The sequence below is a fragment of the Aythya fuligula genome, chromosome 8 (assembly GCF_009819795.1).
Source record: "Aythya fuligula isolate bAytFul2 chromosome 8, bAytFul2.pri, whole genome shotgun sequence".
In the NCBI taxonomy this organism is placed as follows: Eukaryota; Metazoa; Chordata; class Aves; order Anseriformes; family Anatidae; genus Aythya; species Aythya fuligula.
Window position 1 is genome coordinate 16,999,735 of NC_045566.1, and position 20,072 is coordinate 17,019,806.

At 41.7% G+C, this 20,072-nt stretch overlaps 1 protein-coding gene across 3 annotated transcripts; it reads right to left on the minus strand.

Annotated features, from left to right (window-relative positions):
* Positions 1–303: 303 nt before the first annotated feature.
* On the minus strand, positions 304–17,405 carry IVNS1ABP (influenza virus NS1A binding protein). Of its 3 annotated transcripts, none has more exons than XM_032191990.1 (15): positions 17,266–17,405; positions 11,205–11,452; positions 9,751–9,877; positions 9,266–9,435; positions 9,109–9,184; positions 8,220–8,393; positions 7,672–7,797; positions 6,173–6,280; positions 3,828–3,954; positions 3,315–3,539; positions 3,093–3,214; positions 2,795–2,921; positions 2,583–2,714; positions 2,255–2,428; positions 304–1,741 (listed from the first exon to the last, which is right to left on the minus strand). In XM_032191990.1, the coding sequence occupies exons 3-15, from the start codon at positions 9,859–9,861 to the stop codon at positions 1,488–1,490; spliced, it is 1,926 nt and encodes a 641-aa protein (XP_032047881.1). In that variant the 5' UTR covers positions 9,862–9,877; positions 11,205–11,452; positions 17,266–17,405; the 3' UTR covers positions 304–1,487. The 3 variants fall into 3 exon arrangements, with proteins under 3 accessions (XP_032047881.1, XP_032047883.1, XP_032047880.1); XM_032191992.1 differs by lacking the exon at positions 17,266–17,405 and adding an exon at positions 11,868–12,123 and having other exon boundaries at positions 9,751–9,873; XM_032191989.1 differs by lacking the exon at positions 17,266–17,405 and adding an exon at positions 11,868–12,123.
* Between the last annotated feature and the right edge of the window lie 2,667 nt (positions 17,406–20,072).

Genomic DNA, 20,072 nt, shown 5'->3' on the forward strand with positions numbered 1-20,072 from the left:
GTACCACCCTACTTCAAGTCACATGGCCCCTAGTAGGAGCAACACTTTCTCAAAACCAGGGGCAGCAGCTGGATGTGGTGAGCCAGGCCTTGGTGTCTGCACCCAGGAGCTCAGGGATCTCCAACCACAGGCAAGTGGAGTACACAGCCCTTCACCCCCCAAAGGCTGAGCTGCAGCCATTCAGTTAAATAACCTATATTGCTTGCCTGAAGCCTATATGCATCTGAAACTCCCGTTTCACTGGTGTAAGTTTTTTGTAAACTGTCTCATTAAAGAAATGAACACCAAGACACAGCACAGGAAGCGGGTGGTGCAAGGATTTCCCAGAAGGTACCTTTAATGTGTTTGCATCAGCAGCAAGCAGTTAAGTGCTAGTTTTGGCACCAGGAGTTTAGATGTGCAGCACTACACGTTAGACACCAAGTCATCCAAACCAACATTTTATCCATATGAGTAGAGAAAGTGAACTAAAACATAGCACTATGAGTACATATGAAGTCAAGTTATCGGTGTTCTATCACCTTTTCAGTTTGTAATATTAGAAAAATAAAACAGTTACTAATCAGATGAATATATTGTCATTGCCAACTTGGAAGAGTTTAAAAAACATGAGAAAAACCCCACACTTAAGTTTGTTTTACAAATGTTAGGTCAACCCTAGTAACAAAACTGCTGTACAGAAAGCACCCTCTATGTTTTTGTCAAAATATTTGGAGCCAAAATAATTTTCCCATGCTAGAAAGTCACAGCTATGTTATGTTCAGAAACTCCATTTGGATCTAATGAAAGTGTTGCCTACTAAGTTGCAATATTGTAGCAGAGGCAAAAGCTCAGAAGCTCAAGTACAGTGGTAAATTGCAGTCCCACTCAGTCTCTATGAACTCCAAGGTTGTCCATTTATCTGCCGTTTTCATTTCAACAGATAAAATACTCTGTTGAGTATATAAAAACTGTTATAAAAAGGCAATCATAAAAGATAAGGTATTGGCAGGCATGTCAGCTTTTTTAATAAAAAAAATAGCCATTATATCTATTTAAATAAGGCTTCTTGTTACAGACTGTTCCAGTTACTGAAGAAAACAAGGCCTGATGAAAAAAGGATCCCCCATAAACCTCACACTTCCTGCCCCAAGAACACATTGTATAGAAAAGAAAACATCATTTAATGTGCAAAGTGACAAAAACAAACACTGGGGGAAGCTCCTGAAATGATATGCTCCATCTAGTTTCTCTTGCACTATCGTCAAAGTCTTGAAAAAAACAAAAAAACACCACCCTGAAACAAAGTTCTAAAATACACAAAAAACCCTTCATCTTGATATTCTTTCCAAAACAAATATGTACAGCACATTAATATGCAATATGCAAAAGCTCTGTGTTGCTGTTGGCAACATCTATGCCCTCCCCAACCCTATTCACAAGTGTACCTCTACTAAAACACAATTACATCACTAAGCCTGTTAGTTTGAAAAGGTAATTTAATTCATCTAAAACTTGTAAATTTTCGTGTAGGGGCTCCATTCATTTGTTTCTGGATTGTAGACTTCAATTGTGTTCAAAAATTCGTTGCCATCAAATCCCCCAACTGCATAAATAGTGTTTGCCACCGTTGTGATGCCAGCATTGCTTCTCGGAGTAGTCATATTTCCCATCATCTTCCACTCGTTTTTAGCAGGGTCATACATCTCCACACAGCTCACTGCATGGGAGCCATCAAAGCCTCCACCAACAAAGAGTTTTCCTATGAAAAAGAGACAAAATAGGTGTTTCACTGCTAAGCACCCACTGTACTTCCAAACACAGCCTTCCTTTCCTGGAAGACCAAGCCAGAGCGAAGGAACGTAAGGGTTTCCTGGCAGAAACTTGCTTTTTTCAAGGTCTGGAGTTACAGCACCACCCTACTGAGCTCTTCTGATCATTAGGGCTGATTGGTCTGAAATAATTTCCAAAGCCCAAATTCAAACAGGTGCAGCTCTGCAAGCTGCAAGGGTGATGTTTGGTGTGGGGGTGGGGAGAAAAGGAGGAGAGAGTGAGAGAAGAAAAAAGGGCTGGGGGAGATGCTCCCAAAATAAGAGCTTTTTGTTATGATGGTTACAGTTTTTAAATAATTGAAGGCATAAACCAAGTTCTTCCTGTATCGTTTCCTCCCTTTATTAGAATACAAAGGAACACACCTTTGTGTTCTACTTTCACTGTAGCTCAGCATGAAAAATTCATTAAGCATAAGAGGCTGTGTAAGATCGCGGAAGCCTACCATCGTGAACAGCCACCCCAGCTCCCCGTCGAGCCATGTTCATGGGTGCAATCAAAGTCCAGGTATCGTTCTCCGGATTGTAACGCTCCACACTGCTCAGGCAGTTCCACGATTCTGCTCCCCCAATTATGTACAAATACCCACCGAGCTCACACACTGCAGACTGATGTCTCCCTGTAACCAAACACCACGAGTTACAGCCCAGCACAGAAGTAGTGCACTAATAACTTGCCACAGTAGCTGAAACTTATCCAGCTTTTTTGTTTAAAATCCATGGGTTTGCAACTGCCCTTTTTCCCCTCCCTCCCAAATCGCACAGCAGACTTACGGACATTAAGTGGAGCACAACTTGTCCACGATTTTGTTAGAGGATCAAACACATCACAGTTCTTAAGTCCCTTTTGGCCATAAGGATCTGAACCACCAACAATGTAAAGTTTTCCATTCAGGGCACATACTCCTATTCATATAGGAAAGAATAATATGTAAGCTAATAAATTAATAAAGAAAATAACAGTTGATCAGCTGCAGATGTGTTACCTGCATTGCAACGATTGGTTCTCAGTTCTGGAACAGGAGTCCAATCATCTATTTCTGGCTCATACATTTCTCCACAGCTCAAGTCATCTGAGTGGCCATTTGACCCACCCACAACATACAGCTGCCCCTACATGGAAAAAATGAGTACTTTCACATACAAGTGGTCAACTCAAAACATTACCACTTTAGTAAGCTCGTAAATTCAATTAAGCAACTTGTATTATGGTTATATAAGGTTTCCAATATTTGTCCCACCTATGTTTACATAATCTCAACATATTATCTGATCTCCACACACCATTAAAACTGCCATCTGGAACCGAGCTCTCGGTGTTCTCATAGGTGCAATGAAAGTCCAAGCGTCCTTCTGTGGATCATAGCATTCCACTGTGCGCAAGCATTCCTCTCTGTTATATCCACCTAAAATCAAGAGTTTAAATGGTATCAAACTTCCAAAGACCAATTGCACCCCTTACAAATTGAGGGAGCTGCTTTAAAGAACTGTTATTCATTCTCTTACCTGCAGCGATCAGCTTGCCGTTCAGTTCAGCTGTGCCCAACCCAGACCGAGCATACTGCATAGGAGACATGGGCTTCTCTATCACATCGTTTGGCTGAAGCTCAAAGCTCAGACTCTTCAGCAGTCGTGGTGTGCTTGTGGGAGAGCTCTGAGGGCTGTTGCGGCCATGCAGGAATATCACGCACAGCACGCCGTCCAGAACAGCGAGACACAGGTAGGTATTACCTGTAAGTCAGGAGAACAGGAAAGAAGACCGATACGAATGACTTGGAACTTTCTGGGTCAAATTATACACAACACAGGATTTCTGATGGCCCTGTGGACATGGGATCAAAACAGTGGTGATCCCAGCTTGGCCCCAATTATTTTAAAAACATCCCACAAATTAGCGTATCATCAGTAAGAAAAAGTGCTGCTTAGAGATGTTGAAGGAAACCCTTGAGGGTGAGAGGTGATGGGTACGTAACACCAGATGCATCTTTAGACAACTCCCCTGCCTCCTCAGATACTCACTGGAAGTTTTCTCTGAAGCAATGATTTTCCATTCATGTTTAGGACTCTGAACAGTAGCACTTGGAGAAAGACTTCCAGAGGAGCTGCTACTTATCTGCTTGTGATCATTCTCACGTGGTGGCTTCTTCTGCAAAATCAAAAGGCAGCTACAGAAACCTATCCAGAGACTACTCCTCTTTCTACCTTTGCTTCCCTGAGCTAACACATAACTATTCAAGAGAACGCTTCAGCTACCACCTCCACAGAGTATCATGTATAGCCCACCTACCACTGCATACTCAACAACAGTAGCCAAAACCCTATATCTTAGCTCAGTACTCATTTCATCCTCTGATTGCACCTTTGTACTGCTGGTGTATGACTAGAAATCATTCCAAATTCCTGGATAAGAATATGCATTACTATCAGGTTTTTCAAGTCTAAGGAAAAACCTCCATCTATTTGGAAAAAAAAAGATTTACAAAGTAGAAGCTACACTTGAACTCTGCTTCTGGAATTTGAGTTAACTGTATAAACCTTTTCGGAAGTGAATTAACTATTCTCTTCATTCCCTGAAGATGAATTAATTTCAGTTCAGTTCCTCTCTGTGTTCCGACTAGCCATTTCTTGGATTTTACTCCCTTGATACTTCCCACTAACAGGAGATTACTGCTCTCTTTTCTTCTTCAATTAAATTTATACTGTAGTTCACATTATTTTGCTAAACTAAGAAAAGCCAAAATTTCACATTTCAGAGACAGCTCGTTAGGTTATATGCAGGCTTTTTCTGAATCAGAAGAACCAAAAGAGAGGTTAAAATTCTGTTTTGTTAAGAAGACATTATAACCACAGGACGAAAATTTACAGTGCCTGCACAGTTCCCTGGAGTCTGATTTCTATGGAAACTGTCATAAGATTTCCAGAATACACCATCTAACTCATAGATAACCTTACACAGAGTTTGACAGCTACACTCAGTTTTGCATGAAAACCAATTCATTTGTGGATAGCATTTTTGTTTCTGAATCTTCATTTAGTTAAAAAGCTTATTATTTTATTCTTGAACTACCTCAACAGTCACTGACATTGCAAAAAACATCTGTAATTCAGAAGTTTTAAAATTACTGACCAATTCTCCAGACCCATTGTCTGTGGGCTTTTGGTGTTCTCTCGACTGCCTGACTTTTCAAAAGCTGGATGCAAATTTCTGAAATTGTTAATTCCAGTTATCAAAAAGGATTTTAAAAAGAAGTTGAGGGCTCTTTGGCCTCATTTCTGAAGAAGAAATTTTTGCAAGTTCACCTCTTAGCTTTTAACTACTATAAGGAATAGCATCGAAAGGTGGTGAAATCTGTGAGGGTTTGCTAAGAAGAATTACAAGTAGAATATTATCTGGCTGCATTTTCATCTCTCTTCACTTCTAAAATCCACATTACAAGATGGAAGTATTTTACATAACCATCTGCAAAAAATTTCAAGTAATATATACTTGCACACATCACTTATGAATTAAAATACACATACTTTTAGCTCAGTGAATTTAAACAAACTATATTTGGATAAAGCAACTGATAGTTTACATTTATTATTTATTATTAGCCTTTGTTTATTTTTTTGTTTGTTTCTTAAATAGTCTCCATTGTCCTGAGCCACGTGTTTTTCAGGAGCTGAGAATCAGTACCATATTTAGCTGGAAGTAAAAAAAAAAAAAAAAAAAAAAAAAAAAAAAATCTCAACAAAACAAACAAAAAAAATCAAAAAACACAAGACAGTCAAAGCATCAGCTCTCTCTCTGGCTCAGAAATTATATACAGATGTATTTTTTGAAATCTCTCTTGCACATTACCAATACAGCTGAACAAAAGAAATGGATGCTGGCAGCTGAAAGAATAGAACTTATGTCTGGAATCTTTTTCTGTGCCAAAATCTTAACAGATGCATAAGTCATTCTCATGAACAGGAAAACTGCAAGCCAAGCAGTCAGTCCACGATTCTTTTCGGTCTCTTGGAGATGATTTCGTCTACATTTCTACTACACTACAACTGATCTGCTACAGCTGACTGCTTCTCTACCATTTCCTCCTTCTAACAGCCTAAGATTTATTTAGAAGTCAAACCTAAAGCACTTCATGTTGCAAAGGCTCACTTTGAGTCAGTCTGCTGATAAACTGACAGTAATCATTGACATTGACAGCAATCAGAACTAAATCATTGCGTCCAGCAGTTTTGAGAAAGACACGCTTTCTTGTCACATATTTCACCATTAAAACTACTGCTGCTTCCTCTGCTACAGGATACAGGACTTCAGGTTGCCGTGAACTGCTCCGGTCTATCTGAGGTTACCTCGGACTCTCTGCAAGTTGTACCTGCACAAACTGAATGTGGTCATCATCACTGCCATACACCTCAGCCTGTCCATCTAGCAGATTTCCATCAAGCAGCTTGTGATCAGCTGAGTAGTACAGCGTTTGAACCTGCAAAAACAACAACAGAATACCCATGTGGCTACTGTCTCCATTATTACTTAGCTACAGGCAGATTACAAAAGGCAGTCGCCAGCATACTTCTTGTCATCTCATCTCAATCTAGCGGAATGACAAAACTAAAAAGAAGCAGATGTCATGGTGGCAATCTTCAAACATTGGATGAAGGTTCCTTACTTTCTCAGCTTGAAAGAAATCTTCAGTTTCCAAGGACTTCTACTGTTTTTTCCAGCACAGAAACATTAGACAAGCAAGAGGTACATTAATTTGCAGAATTACACAAATTCACAATCTCATGCAAGCATTTTTGTTATCCCCGCAAACAAGTTTTCTGCTTTGAAAAATACACATATTTATGTTGACCAGAAAGAGTTAAGGGAAGCCAACAGTGGACTCTAAAAGAAAGGTATGGGGATGAGGGAAGACAACACAAATTTAAGCTCTGGAAGAAACTGTTGTCCACGTCTAAACATCAGATGCAACCGTTTCAATGAAATGCATCTGAATTTCAACATGATCAAAACTTAAAATTAATTAGTTATTCCAAGTGGAAACATACACTCAAGAAGGTATGACAGTTATCAACATGTACTTTTGCCTATACAAGTGTTTCTGAAGATTTACTGTGCCTGTAGTAACAGGCTGGGAAAATTCTGATGTTTGGTGTCTATTTCTAAAGCCCATTTTTTCTAGCCAATTAGAAATTTCGATTCCCCACCAATTTTTCCATTAAAAACTGCCCAGGCTAGATCTAATATTATTATTCATGAGTAAAGCCATTTAATAACACACAACTTTTAAAATAATATATCCTGTAAAGGAGTAAGTAAACACCATTAAATCATCATCATCGTTCTCTGCCCACAGCGGATTTTCTTAGGAGAACTGGGGCAGGACTGCTGCTTCTGTACGTGTCAATACACTTGAGGTTTCTTCTTGGTTCTTCAGCCTTGGTATCCTAGTTTTGTTAATAAACCTATGGGGAGATAAATCAATGGGGAGGAACAACCATTAGAAGCTTTTACCTACTTTGCATTTACAAGTAAAACCTGCAAAGGAAAACATCAAGAATCTACAGCAAGTTTCAGTACCACCTCCCCAGTTCTAAAGCAAGATACATGCCACTTCTGAGATTTCTATACAGCACATAGTGAGCAAAAAAGGAAAGCGGAAGACCAGACTGAACAGTTCATTCAGCTCACCTGAACACCCCCCCAGTTTCTCAGCTTAGGGGTACCTACAGTAAAATTTAAATTCTTTAGGGTCATAGTTAAAAAAAGTGGAAAAAAAAGAAAAAGGGATCATCCTTCATACTGATTTTTTTTTATATTAAAAAAAAAAAAAAGACAATGATGTTTAATCCCATTTTCTTAAAGACTAACCTCTTCCATTAGATCTTCCAGGCTGTCTCCATTCTCCCAGATGCTGCGCTGTACCCAGTTGATTACCTTTGTGTATAATTTGCCATTGCTAGGTAGGCCAACATTGTCTTCAAGCATTACTTCAAGCTTGAAATAGAAGAGGAAGGGAAGTGAATTACTGAATGACTTACTCCGTGGGTTTTACCCTTTTATTTGCAGCATACTGTACCTGATGTAGTGAGCATTACTCCTGCTTTTCAGTGGAGCTAGAAGGCAGCAGGAGCTTTTGGTTTGTGCAGTAGAAACTAGTAAGCACATTGAAGTACAACTGCAGTTGTACTCAGCTGTACTTGACTGCTCTACAGTCAAGTTGCACATTAGCATGAATATTATACAGAATGTTCATGTTGTTTTTTTAAAAAAAAAACTCAGCATACTATGGCTTCCCTTTTGGGAGCAGGAAAACTTTACATTTGTTCCTTGGATTACTTTTTGTAAAGGTGATTTCTAACTCCCTTCACATTGCCTGCTGTCCCATACCAAAAGTAAGTCTACAAACTTCAGCTAACCTTTAACCGTGGAAGTTTGAGAAATTCCTCCTGTTCTGAAATCTGCAAAAGATGTTCCTGAATGTAGCCATCAATCTTGTTCAACAAACGTGAGTCTCCCATAGAACTTCCAAAATTTCGGTAAGAGATGCAGCTCTGAACATCCATCTTGGAGAGCAAGTAGTCACCACAAACCTTTTAAGACAGGAAGCTGCATCTTAATTTACACACTTTTTATATGTATTTTATATGTATTATCCACCCCAACACAGAAACATTTTTTTTTTTTTTTTTTAACTGCAGAACAGTGACTGTTTGTCTGTTGTCATCTCCCCGCACTAGCTGCTATAAATGAAATGTCACCTTCCATAAGAATATGCATACATTAGCTTTTATATGTGTAGGACTTTCTTCTACTTACATGTATGTGTTTCTTTGCAAATCTGTTCAAAAATACAGATACAAATCCCAATTGCCTTGTCAAAGGTATCCCCATTTTCAGCAAGAGCGAGCATTTTGGAAACCAAGCTCAAAACTTAGGTTCTGCAGTGTGTGTGTTACTTCTTTTTCACGTACCACTGCCACAGATTTACAGAGCCAATTATGCCCCCCTGAAAACAACCAAGCACATCAGTGCTCCCATGAACCTTAAGGTAATTAACCAGCTAAGATTCATAAGCCATTTTACTTACACATGTGCACAAAGAGAAACAGCTTCAGAGAGCCCTTCAGCACAAGGATAACACAAACTGAAGCAATACATGCTGATGTCACTCAAATTAACACTGTGCAAAAGCTTACCCGCTAAGCACTTTTTCCACAGAATTTTTTAGTCTCACTACCACCAAAAAGCGTAACACTGTCTGACTGAGAAAACGGAACAGACCTCTGGAAGAGCTGAGAACTGTACCTGCTTAACTCTCTCCATCTTCAACTTCTTTGCTGCTGAGTATACATCTTTCACAAGTTCTTTATCAGCTTTTAACCTATTGAAGAAAGAAACGTAACTTCGTTACTTTGATTCTTTATAATTAAAACTTGCCCTCATTTCTCAGAAAAGTACTTACTGAGCAGTATAGGCATAGTTCAACAGAACTTCAACAGCATCTGGATTGAGATCATCGAATTTGACATGGGAAATTCCATGAGAATCACTATCACTATTGAAGATTTCAAACAGGTAGGGACTGCAGCAAGCCAGCACAGCTCTGTGCGCCAACATCTCATGTCCACACACCTTTATTTAAAAAACAGATGAAAATCCACAGGGTTGTAAGATTTTCTAAAAGAAATATATTTATATTGTAACACAGTATAAAGACCTTCCCAAGTGAATGGCACGATTCAAATCAATTTATTGATCAATAGTAATCAATACTGCCTTCAACTTACAACACTAATGAGTTTTTTCAGGTGATGTATGGTGCTTCTCTCAAAGTAGTATCTGTTTCTTTTTTTTAAATATGGATTTTCCAGAAATATATATATATAGTACTACAAAACATAATGAAAAAACATATTCAACCATAATACTTGAGAGGAAAAAAGTTACCTGGAGTCGGACATCGCAGAACTGACCACTTTTACGTAAGGCATTTAGTTTGGCAACAGATGACTCGATGAAATTTTCATCTTCAAACATCAAATATCCATTAGGAATCATTTTGGAGTTGGTCTGGCTGAGAACAGAATGTGTATCATTTTCAGATATAACATTTTGCTTCCATATAGAAGTACAATTAACACATCACTTGCAAACATTCATAAGAACTTTCTCAAAAGAACATCCACCTCAAAAAAAAAAAAAAAAACTACAAGAGTACAACTGCTGATGACTGTGTTAACAACAATACTTTGGATTGCCCAGATTATTGATTTTTCAAAATGAGATGCTCCACAACTTTTTTTTCCCTTTCAACTTTTCCACATCCCATCCGCAGGTACCAACAGATGCTGAACCTGTGCTTGCTCTCTGTGAGCAAACTGGAAACCACTAGATTAGGCAAGAAACTTTATTTCCCTCTATGAAGATCAGACCTGGAAGATTCATTGCTATTTTCTGCTCACTGCATAAAATGTCATATTGACCAGATTTATTTCTGCACAGACCTAAAGCGCAGCTGCATCGAAAACTAAAAACTGAGAATTTAAAGTAAAAAGGGAAGTCAAATAGCCATAGAAATTAAAAAAAAAAAAAGTTTGATTTTATGAATGTAATGGCTGAAATATTTCAGAGTAGCTGAGAACTATAAGAGAAAACAGACAGATTGAAATACATTCTGTATCACCACCATGTATTTTAAGTCCTCATGAAGCTAAAGCAACTTCCCCTGAACATCTTACCCATATACAAACATGTCACCTCATGCAACTTGGACCAAGACTGGAAAAATAACTTCAGGAAACTATCTATCTTTTGAACTTGAAAGCTATTTTGTAAGTCATTTAACTTTTTTTATTTTTTATTTTTTTTTAATCTAAGCACTTTTTCTAAAGTCCTCTTAAGAAATAGAAAGCTAACTAAGAGTACTAAAATAAGACCCTGAGATGACATACTGAATTTGACTCTCTCTCAAATCTTTGAGTTGCCTATGTATGCAAAAGTAAAGTTTCCTCAACAATTTTAGAGGAAATAATATGTGGAATGCTAGTAACATTGTCAGCAATAATTTATATTTCCATATGAAATTAAAAAAAATGTAAATGATTAAACAACCCCCAACAAAATACAAAAATTGGAAATAAAGTACAAAAATAATAGCAAGCTCCACACAAATAATTTTAGCTTTATTCCACTTGTTTTAACTTCACTTAATACAGAAAGTATTTGACTGTAAACTGGCAATAGTCTTACTTCCAGATGTTTTTATTTGCATAGATTTTCAATTGTTACAACTTAAAATTAAAAAAAAAAAAAAAAAAAAAAGAGGACAGGAAGTTTTTAAAGTCACAGAATTTCAGCAAAACTATTAATTATTGAATACACATCTACCAGTATTAACTTACCTAGCAAATATATTACTGTAAATTTTTAACTGGGAGGTCTTAAATTATTCCTATGGTATCCCTGTGTAAAAACAGAGCGCTTCAGTTTCAGTATCCTCTGATAGGGAAGATGTTTGTTGAAATGCAAAAACAGACGTGTCTTTGCAGCTGTAATATGGATTCCAAATCTATCAGGCTTGAAGATGATGTAATCAAGTCCTTAAGAGCTATAGACATGAATTTCTTCTGTGATAATCGTGCATCGTAATCTGCAATAAAGAAATTATCAAGTAAGGACAATATATAATGCTACCACATATTTCTGGTGAAATTTAGTCTCCTAAAGCAGAAGTTCCTGATGCCTCAAAAACAAGTCTTCTGTACAAAGAGAAAACAACCTGAGAAATTCCATATTGACACCACTACAGCCTCATGTCTAACAACAGGTGCACCATACCAGTTCCTACACACACAGAGACAAGATAGTAGCTATAGCAGTATTTAGAAAAAAAAAGTTAGAACAGCTGAATCCAATTTTCAGACAATTCCTTACCAATCCTGACTTTCAGCACTTCCTATATCTACGTATTGCTGCTTGCTTACACAAGAAGACAAATTCTCAAGTAACAAAACAAAAACTACTAGACATATATAGAAAAAGAAGCCACTCCACATGCCTCCTACCTTTTGCTTTTCCTATACTTATCTACTTGTATCCTTCTTCTCCTAAACGCCTAAAATGGACCGAAGATGGATTAAGGACACGTCTGAAAGGACTGGACATGTCTCCAGTCTTAGGTACTTCCAAATAAACAACAGTAAAGTCAGAAATTGCCGTTTTCTACGACAACCTCTTGGATAATGAGTCTCTTCACTACGCCCGAGCAGGACCCGTCAGCTGCAGCCAAGCCCCACACAGGCACCGCAGCCCGGGGTAGCTCTGGGGGGATCCTTCATGTGGGGGCTGTTTATGCCGGCCTTTGCGGGGAGGGGAGAAGGGGAGGAGGAGCAGCAGCAGGGAGGGAGCAGGCAACAACCACCCACTCTGGAACTTTCCATGACCCTGCTGCCGCCCCGGGAAAACATCAATCACTTTATCCACTTGAGTTCCCCGCTGCAGTTCCCGAGTGATATTTGTAGCTACAGATTAAATGCCGCACTGGGAATCAGGTTTCCTTAAAATAGGTGCAGCCCATTTTTCTTGTCAAAACTTAAAAGTCACCTACAGAGCAGGCAAAGAGCCCCGTGGCTCTCCTGCCCAGCCACAGCCAGGACCATTTTGTCAGGAACTGGCCCTCCTTCGGACTTCAAGCACATCAGCAGCAGCCCAAGCACAGGACCGATCCTCCCGGACAGCAGGGGGCATTATGCCACAGCACAGCAGCTCCCCAGGGAAAGAAACTGCTTCCACCCATCCCTATCAGCTTCCCACAACCCTGAGGACAGGCCGTGGCAGTCAGCAGACAGCCAGGTAGCCAGAGTTAGCGTTAACTACATTTGGCCACTAGCAAAGGCATGAACACAAAGCAAACAACAGAAAATGAAGGCTTCTTGCCTTATTGGTGCAGCAGGGAAGACATCTCCAGTTTCTAAAGCAAACAAGGAGTTTCACTTCTTAAAGACAACCTGGTGTCCACACTGCCCGTGGAGATTCATCTCGTTTGAAATATTCTCTTGTTCAAAGATGCAGAGATGCTATTTCTACACAAGTACGGCAGTGAACTAGTTCCAAAAGAAGTTGTAAGAAAGTAGTAGAAGTTGGGCTTCATCACGACTATTTTCAAATGTACAAGAGTTACAGCCAGGAGACCTCGGAGTTTGCAATTTCAGGTTTTAGACCTGCCTTTTCCCTCCCAGGGACCACCACGAGGCACTGCTCACCTGCTCTGAGGTCCACAATTACCAAAGCAAATTAAATGTACATTGCTCCCATATCCAGACAAACAGGCTTCCAGCTTGCTTGCAATTGGCATTATGTACTCCCCTGTTCAATATTCACTGGAACTGCTGCTAATTACCAGTGTCAAGGCTTTGGGTATATTTCAAGTTACACGACAACTATTCAAATACTTTCAGTTAAGCACCAGAACCATCCCCATTCTGTCTGCATCTCCAGGCATGTCCTGCCATGTTCTGTTCTAACAGAACAACTTAATTTCATGGGCAGCGTTTCAACTTCGCCCTGTGTGCTCACTTACAACCTTCAAGACCTATAAAGGGCATCCAAAATAACTCTGGACTTAAACAAAAGATCTGTCCTTTAAAGTGTTCCTTCACACATGAATGCAAGACTCTGCATTTATGCACCTAGCAGTATTTTCTAATATTTTCTAAGAATCTGAACATCTTAACTACTGCCACTAAGTTTTAGTACTGTTGTATGCAAACCATGGCTAGTATTAGTATTCAAAGGCAGCATTAATGAATATGCTTGTGTTATTTGCATTCTGCACTCTTTCTGTTCTGGTACACCAATGGTAGAACAATTGTTTTCATCAGTTAAAAATCAACAAAAAGCCAAGTGACAGCATTTTCTACTTTAAAGGCTATAAAAAGGTACTGCAAACAAATTCCTTTCTATGGTCACTTTGAAATTTACGTAACCCTTTAATTACCAGTTTTTCTGATTTTTTCTTATATTCCCTTCTAGCTTACCATCAAGAACTGTCACCAGAACTATCACAATTTTTTTTATTATTATTACTATTCTTAATTCTCTGGGATTTTTATTTATTTATTTATTTATTTTTTTAATCAAGTGTGACAGTCACAGATCACTGTAAGCTAGGTAAAGCATGAGGTCTGATACCTCTGAAATTACTTTTCAAGCTCCATCAAAATGGAATCATTTAAAGACTTTAAAGCCACAGAACCAGCACTCCCAACCAGGAACTGGGTATCTCCATTTGAGAAAATTGTTTCTTGAGAGAAGGCCTATTTCCTGCACACAGTTTTAATCCAAAGCAAGAAGCGAGTGATCAGGGTTTGCATTGTAGTTTTTGCCTTAAGGATTTTGACTGGTGCTGAGCCTGGAGGCATCACCCCGCAGCCAGGAGCCAGCTCGAGGCTGCTAAGCACTTCCGCCATGCTGCTGCAGCTGAGCAGAGGAACGCCATAACTCAGGTGCCTGCTTCTCACTCGACTGAAACTTCACTGGGTTCCTGTAACTGCAGTGCCCGAACACTTACCCCTATGCACAGGCTGAGATCTCCATTTCCAGTGGTACATCTTCTTATGGAAGATTCACAGCTCAGCTAAAAATTTTCCACTATAAGTTCACTGCACTTAGCTGACTCCCAGAAGAGATACTTTCTCCTCTTAAACTCATCTTGTCATTTCACTGCATATACACTTTAAGGTGCATTTTCAAAAGACTCATTTAAATAACGATGTCTTCTCATCTTTCACTGCACTCTCCTCTTACGCCTATCTTGCAATGCAAACAGTACTGAAATATGATCAGGTCAGGCAGTTAGAAGAGCAATTAAATGTCATAATTGATACATTTTACTTTGTTGGTTGTGTTTAGTACTTACAATCCCCTCACACAGAAAACATTCCAACATCAAAAATATTGTAAAAAGCCATTAAAAAAAAACTGCATTAAGATTACTGTTGAATTTCTCTGAAGTCTTAAACCCGTTGCCATGATCTAGGACTGTCCTCTACAGAGCCACTTCTGGGGACAGCACGTGCTGCAGCCTCGGGTAAGGTACCAGGCCGGCAGGTCCCGGCACTAAGGCTGTCCATGGCCAAACACCACACGTGCTATTTCTTCTTCCTCCCAGTTGAGAACTTAGGTCTAGTCCGGTGGTACTTCCATGTGCAGTACTTCAGTAAAAAATTGAAGTCGATGCTTTATGCCAATTTTGCACAAGATTTTTTGCCATATTAAGGTATTACCTCTTCAACTCAACAGTAAACCATTGATTTTTCAGTTAATGTTTTAGTTTGGGAGATACTTTTAAAACTTTTGATTACAAGTTGATGCCTGTTGATACAATGATTGACACTTGATTGACACTTGTTGATGCAGTGGAACATAAATGGAATTTAACACCACAGTTGGTGTTCCTAAATGTTTTCTGCTTGCTGAGGGCTTTCCTGCTTTTCACAGCCTACTTCAGAAGAAATACAGGTCAGACCTATGAGTACTTACAGTCCCTTACCCATATCATATTTTCACATCTGGGTTTGCATTTGGGTAAAATACTATGGGCTAAGACATATGCCAATGTAATTTACACCACTGAACAGACTCAACTTCTTTACACCAGTGATTTAATACAAGTAAAGACTCATAGATTATGTATCAAATTTGGTTTGTGTATTACTTTTTGGTTATTTTCCACTACAGATTTAGTCTGGTCCGTAACTGTGACCTGTAAATGACATTGATGTGTTTTGATGCAAATCAACCCACACCATGCCCCATGTCCCCCACAGTGAGGAGAAAGGGATAGAGCATTTACTATCACCAGTTAAGGACTGCAGGGAAAGGAGAAAGTACTATGGACATTTTACAACACCTTTTACACGTAGTCCAAGAAAATGCAATACTTGTACTGTATTATAGAGAGCAAGGCTACAGAGCTCTGTATACACAAACGTGCTTGAAGACTTAGAAAAATTTACAAGAAGCAGGTTTTGTGCTAGAATGTTACTGCTCCTTCCACTACAACTCAGCTGCAACACACTCAGCTGCCCAGTTAGGGCTCATTTCCAGTGCTTTTCTGCCATGCTTCTGCCACTCTCTCTTTCACTGTCTCATGTTCCTTTTTCCATACCATTTCTGCACTTCCTCTTCTCCTTTTCCTCCTTGTTAAAACTTTTTTGTTGTTCTCATTGTCTTTGTCTACTTTCTGCCTCATACGTAGTCCGTTAAAACTCTCCCACCCCTCACCCCCATGGATTTCTGCTAGCACACTTCCTACAGTTCTTCAAATGTTTATCACACAACCAGCAAACTGTTTGGGTTTGTTTGTTGTCGCATCCCTCCCAGCTGGGCAGTTTTTGCCTTTAACACTCCCCACTCCTTAAAAACTCAAACTGAGGAAAAAAAAAAAAAAAAAAGTACCTATTTACAGTAGCTAAAGTACCATTTCCTAGTTGGCATGTATTTGCCGACTGTTGCATCCTGTGCTCCAGGAGCTGGGTTTGTGGTGACAAAATCCACCTTCTAATATTAAACCAACCTCACCATGGCAGCAGTACATCCTGCTTAGCTCCTTACTTTGTAGATCCCTGACGGAAAAGAATAAATGTGATGTCTACACATCCATCCCTGAAAAAAAAAAAAAAAAAAAAAAAGGATTTCCCCTTCACAAATTGTGACGAATAAGGAAAGAGTGATATGATACTGAATTTCCACTAGCCTGTCACCACTCGGCCTTGCTATCCTTCTTCCTTCGTAAGTAACTCGGCTGCCTCGCCTCTCACTTTGTCAACATTTTTTCACCCTTCACGGAACCGCAACCAATTTGCTTTTTGTGTTGCTGGGAGTCTGGGGCGCAGCCCCGAACCTGCCGAGGCCGGGCCGTTCTCCGCCCTGAAGGGCCCCAGAGGCGCTGCGAGGCCGCCGCTTGCAGGCAGGCGGCCCTGCCGCGGCTCGCCCCCTCCCCTCGAGCGCTCACGCCCAGAGGGGCTTTGATTTATCGCCCGCCTCCAGCAGCGCCACCGGGCCCGCAGCCGCGGTGCCGCCGCGTTATCTGGCTCCCAGAAGCGATGCGGGTGCCGGGCGGCCGTGCCCGTGGCAGCACGCGTCCCTCGGCCCCCGGCCGTGACCTGCTGCGCGCCAGGCCCGGCTCCGGGCGCTCTCCTCGGGCGGCCGGGCTGCGGCGGAGCGGCGGCCTGACCTTGGAGCGCCGCCCGAGGGCGGATCGCGCCTCCTCTCCTCGGCGCAACTTCGGGATTTGAGAAACGTCTTGCAAAAAGCACAACGCCCCGGCCCGGCGGGGAGGCGGAGGGCTCCGCTCGCCCTGCCGGTCCCACGGCGCTGCCCGCCCCGCCCGCCGCCATGCCCCGCGCCGGGAACAAAGAGCCGCGGCCCCCCGCCGCCCCCCGCGCCCCGCCGCCGCCCCACCTGGTGCCTCTGAGCGCAGACGACGCCGTTCATATTGGGAGGCTCCAGGCTGCGAGGGAAGCCGAGGCGGAGACGCAGCCCCAGCCAGCAGGAAGAGGGAGCGGAGTGAGGCGGCGGCGGAGGGAGAACGCGAGGGAGAACGCAGGCGGCAGGCGGAGCGGGGCAGGGCGCCGAGGACCCGCCGCCGGAGCAGGAAGAGCCCGCGGCGCCCTCCGCCTCCTGCGGGGCGGGCGGGAGGCGGTGCCGAGACACGGGGCGGCCGCGCCCTGCCGGCCTCCGCCCTCCTTCCTGCCGTGCGTCCCTCCGTCCTGCCCTGGCTCCCGAGGGGTCAGGGCCGGCTGGCCGGCCGGAGGACGGGGGTGCTGCCGCCGCCCGAGGGGAGCGGGAGCCGGTGGCGGCCGGGGGCCGTGAGGGCAGGCGGGAGGCTTGCCCCGGGGCTGGGAGAGCGCCGGACCCGCAGGGGAAGGAGGCGGCGTGAGAGAAGGCAGAGGCCGGCCCAGGGCCGTGTCTTTGCGCAGATGCCCTCGCGCCCTTACTGGTAGCTCCTAGCTCAAGCGCGCCCAGCTCGATGGGTTTATTTCTCACACCTTTCCTCCTCAGCTATGGTGGCCGCCCTTCACCTGGGCCTGTAGCTGAAGGCAGCCAGATAGGTGGACGGGCATAACCCGAGGGCAGCTGGCGCGGGGCTCTCCGTGGCAGCCTGCCCGGTGTGGCAGCCTGCTCTGGCCTCAGCCTCTGTGAGCTGCTCGGATAAAGGCGTTTTCCCATCCGAATGTGAAATATGGCCCCGCTTTTCAAGATAAATCATATCTTCCTAGACAACGGAGTTTTCAAACATAACTGCTGATAAATGAGGGGTGTTTCAAGTCTTGTCTGTTTATTATGTGTTTGCATGGGAGATAGTGTAATGGCTTTCTGATTCATGGCTGAGCCCTGAGTGCTACTGCAATACATAAAACATGTAGTTGGATGAAGTCTGAGGTTCCTTGCTTATTTCCTAATTTAAAGCATCAAGGTCACCCGGAAGGCAGGGATATGCGTCCCCATGCTATTTCCTCCATACTTTCTCGTGATTCTGAGGCCACATTGGTCAGAAACTAGGGAACTTATAGGAGGTTATGTTAGATGCAGCTTCAGAATCTAAACTGTCAAATATATAAGACATATATGATAATACTTCCCCATTTACCTAATATTCTTCAAGAGTTTCAGTAGAAAAGCATATTTTGGAACACTGGAGTTGGAAGGTTATGAGGTTACAAGAAGAAAGTGCTTCAGTGTGCTGAAAGTAATTGTCTAACGAGAGGTGAACCAGAGGCCTTAAGCCACAGGTACACTGCTCAGGCGTACACATCTAACCACTCTCTGGCAATGTGTGTGGTAACGCAGCACCCATGCTGGGCCCTCTTTCCAGATACTCACGCTGCCTGCAGCAAACAGTGCTGTCTTGGCTTCTCACCTCTCTCTGATATATTTCCACTCCCTGCTCCTTTCAATATTTAAATTACTAGCCACACCTCAGTGCCTACCTTCCCACTCTTTGCTTTCTTTTTGAATTAAGCTTCTTACTAAGGACATGCTAATCAAAAGCAGTTGTGGTAAAGCTGGGAGGGAGAGGGAGGTGAAGACAAGGCACAAGTACTATGATCAAATGAAACAGTTCTGGGGATGTTCCTTAATTAAGTAAATCTCGCTATTGCTCAAGCTGATGTTACAGTATTCTTAGGAAAGGATACGTCTTTATGAATCACCATTAATTTTCATTATCAGCTACTCTTAGTGATGTCAAAGAGCAAGCATAGCATCTTCTTTACAGCACAGTTAACAGGTGGGTATTTCCAGTTCTTTTCACATAGATGCTTGTGACAAAGGAACATGTTTGTGCTTTTTGAGACTGGCTAGACTCTGATCTCGGCCATTGTCTTCTTGGGACCAGTTGCATTATGATCACCCAAACTCACAACCCCAGAAAGGTGCTTCTTGCTTTGTGATTTACATGAAATCTGTATACATTATTAAAACACCATTGTTACAGCTAATATGTAACTGTTTCCTGTGATGATGGAAAAGCCTTCTGTAACATGCAAATAAGATTATTTAAATTTGCTAAACACTCTGGTATCTGTCTCTATGAAACTTATGCTAATTGTTAGACACAATTACCACTCTTCCTATAAGAGAGAGCAGTGAAAGTGAGATACAAGGGTGCTCTTCTCAGCTGTCACTTTTGCTCAAGAAAGCAAGATCTCTCAGAAATACTCAGGTATCACTCTCTTGCTTTGTTTGTTCTTTCACATATAACAATACAATAGATTTAACATCACATGTATGAGTACATTTTCTGCTTGAGTTTCACCTAGACTGTCCAACGGCTTAGCCAAAAGTGTATCTTGAAATCTTGAGCACCTTTACATAAATATTATAATAGTTTAAATGACCAAGCTAAGATAGCAGCCTCACCATTCCACATGTTAGTGAACTGTGGATGATACATGTTAAAACCTGGTAGTCAGAAATTGGCCACTGGCAAGCACTGAACATCAGGAGATCACTCTATATAGATGAGGTCTCTGGAAGGGAAAAATATGCTTGGTGGAACAGAAGAGGCAAGTAGGCAGTATTGCGTAGTTCTTGAAGCATGTCAACAAGTAGAATGCAGAAAGCTGTGACTGCAATTTTTTGTTTTGTAAGTGAGGTTGCTTGATCCATAAAGAAGAACACTTTATTGAAAGGGGCTGGTGGGATCAAGTTGATACCAGACAATTAAGTTCCTGGGAGCTAAAGCAGAAGAACTAGTTAGCACACGT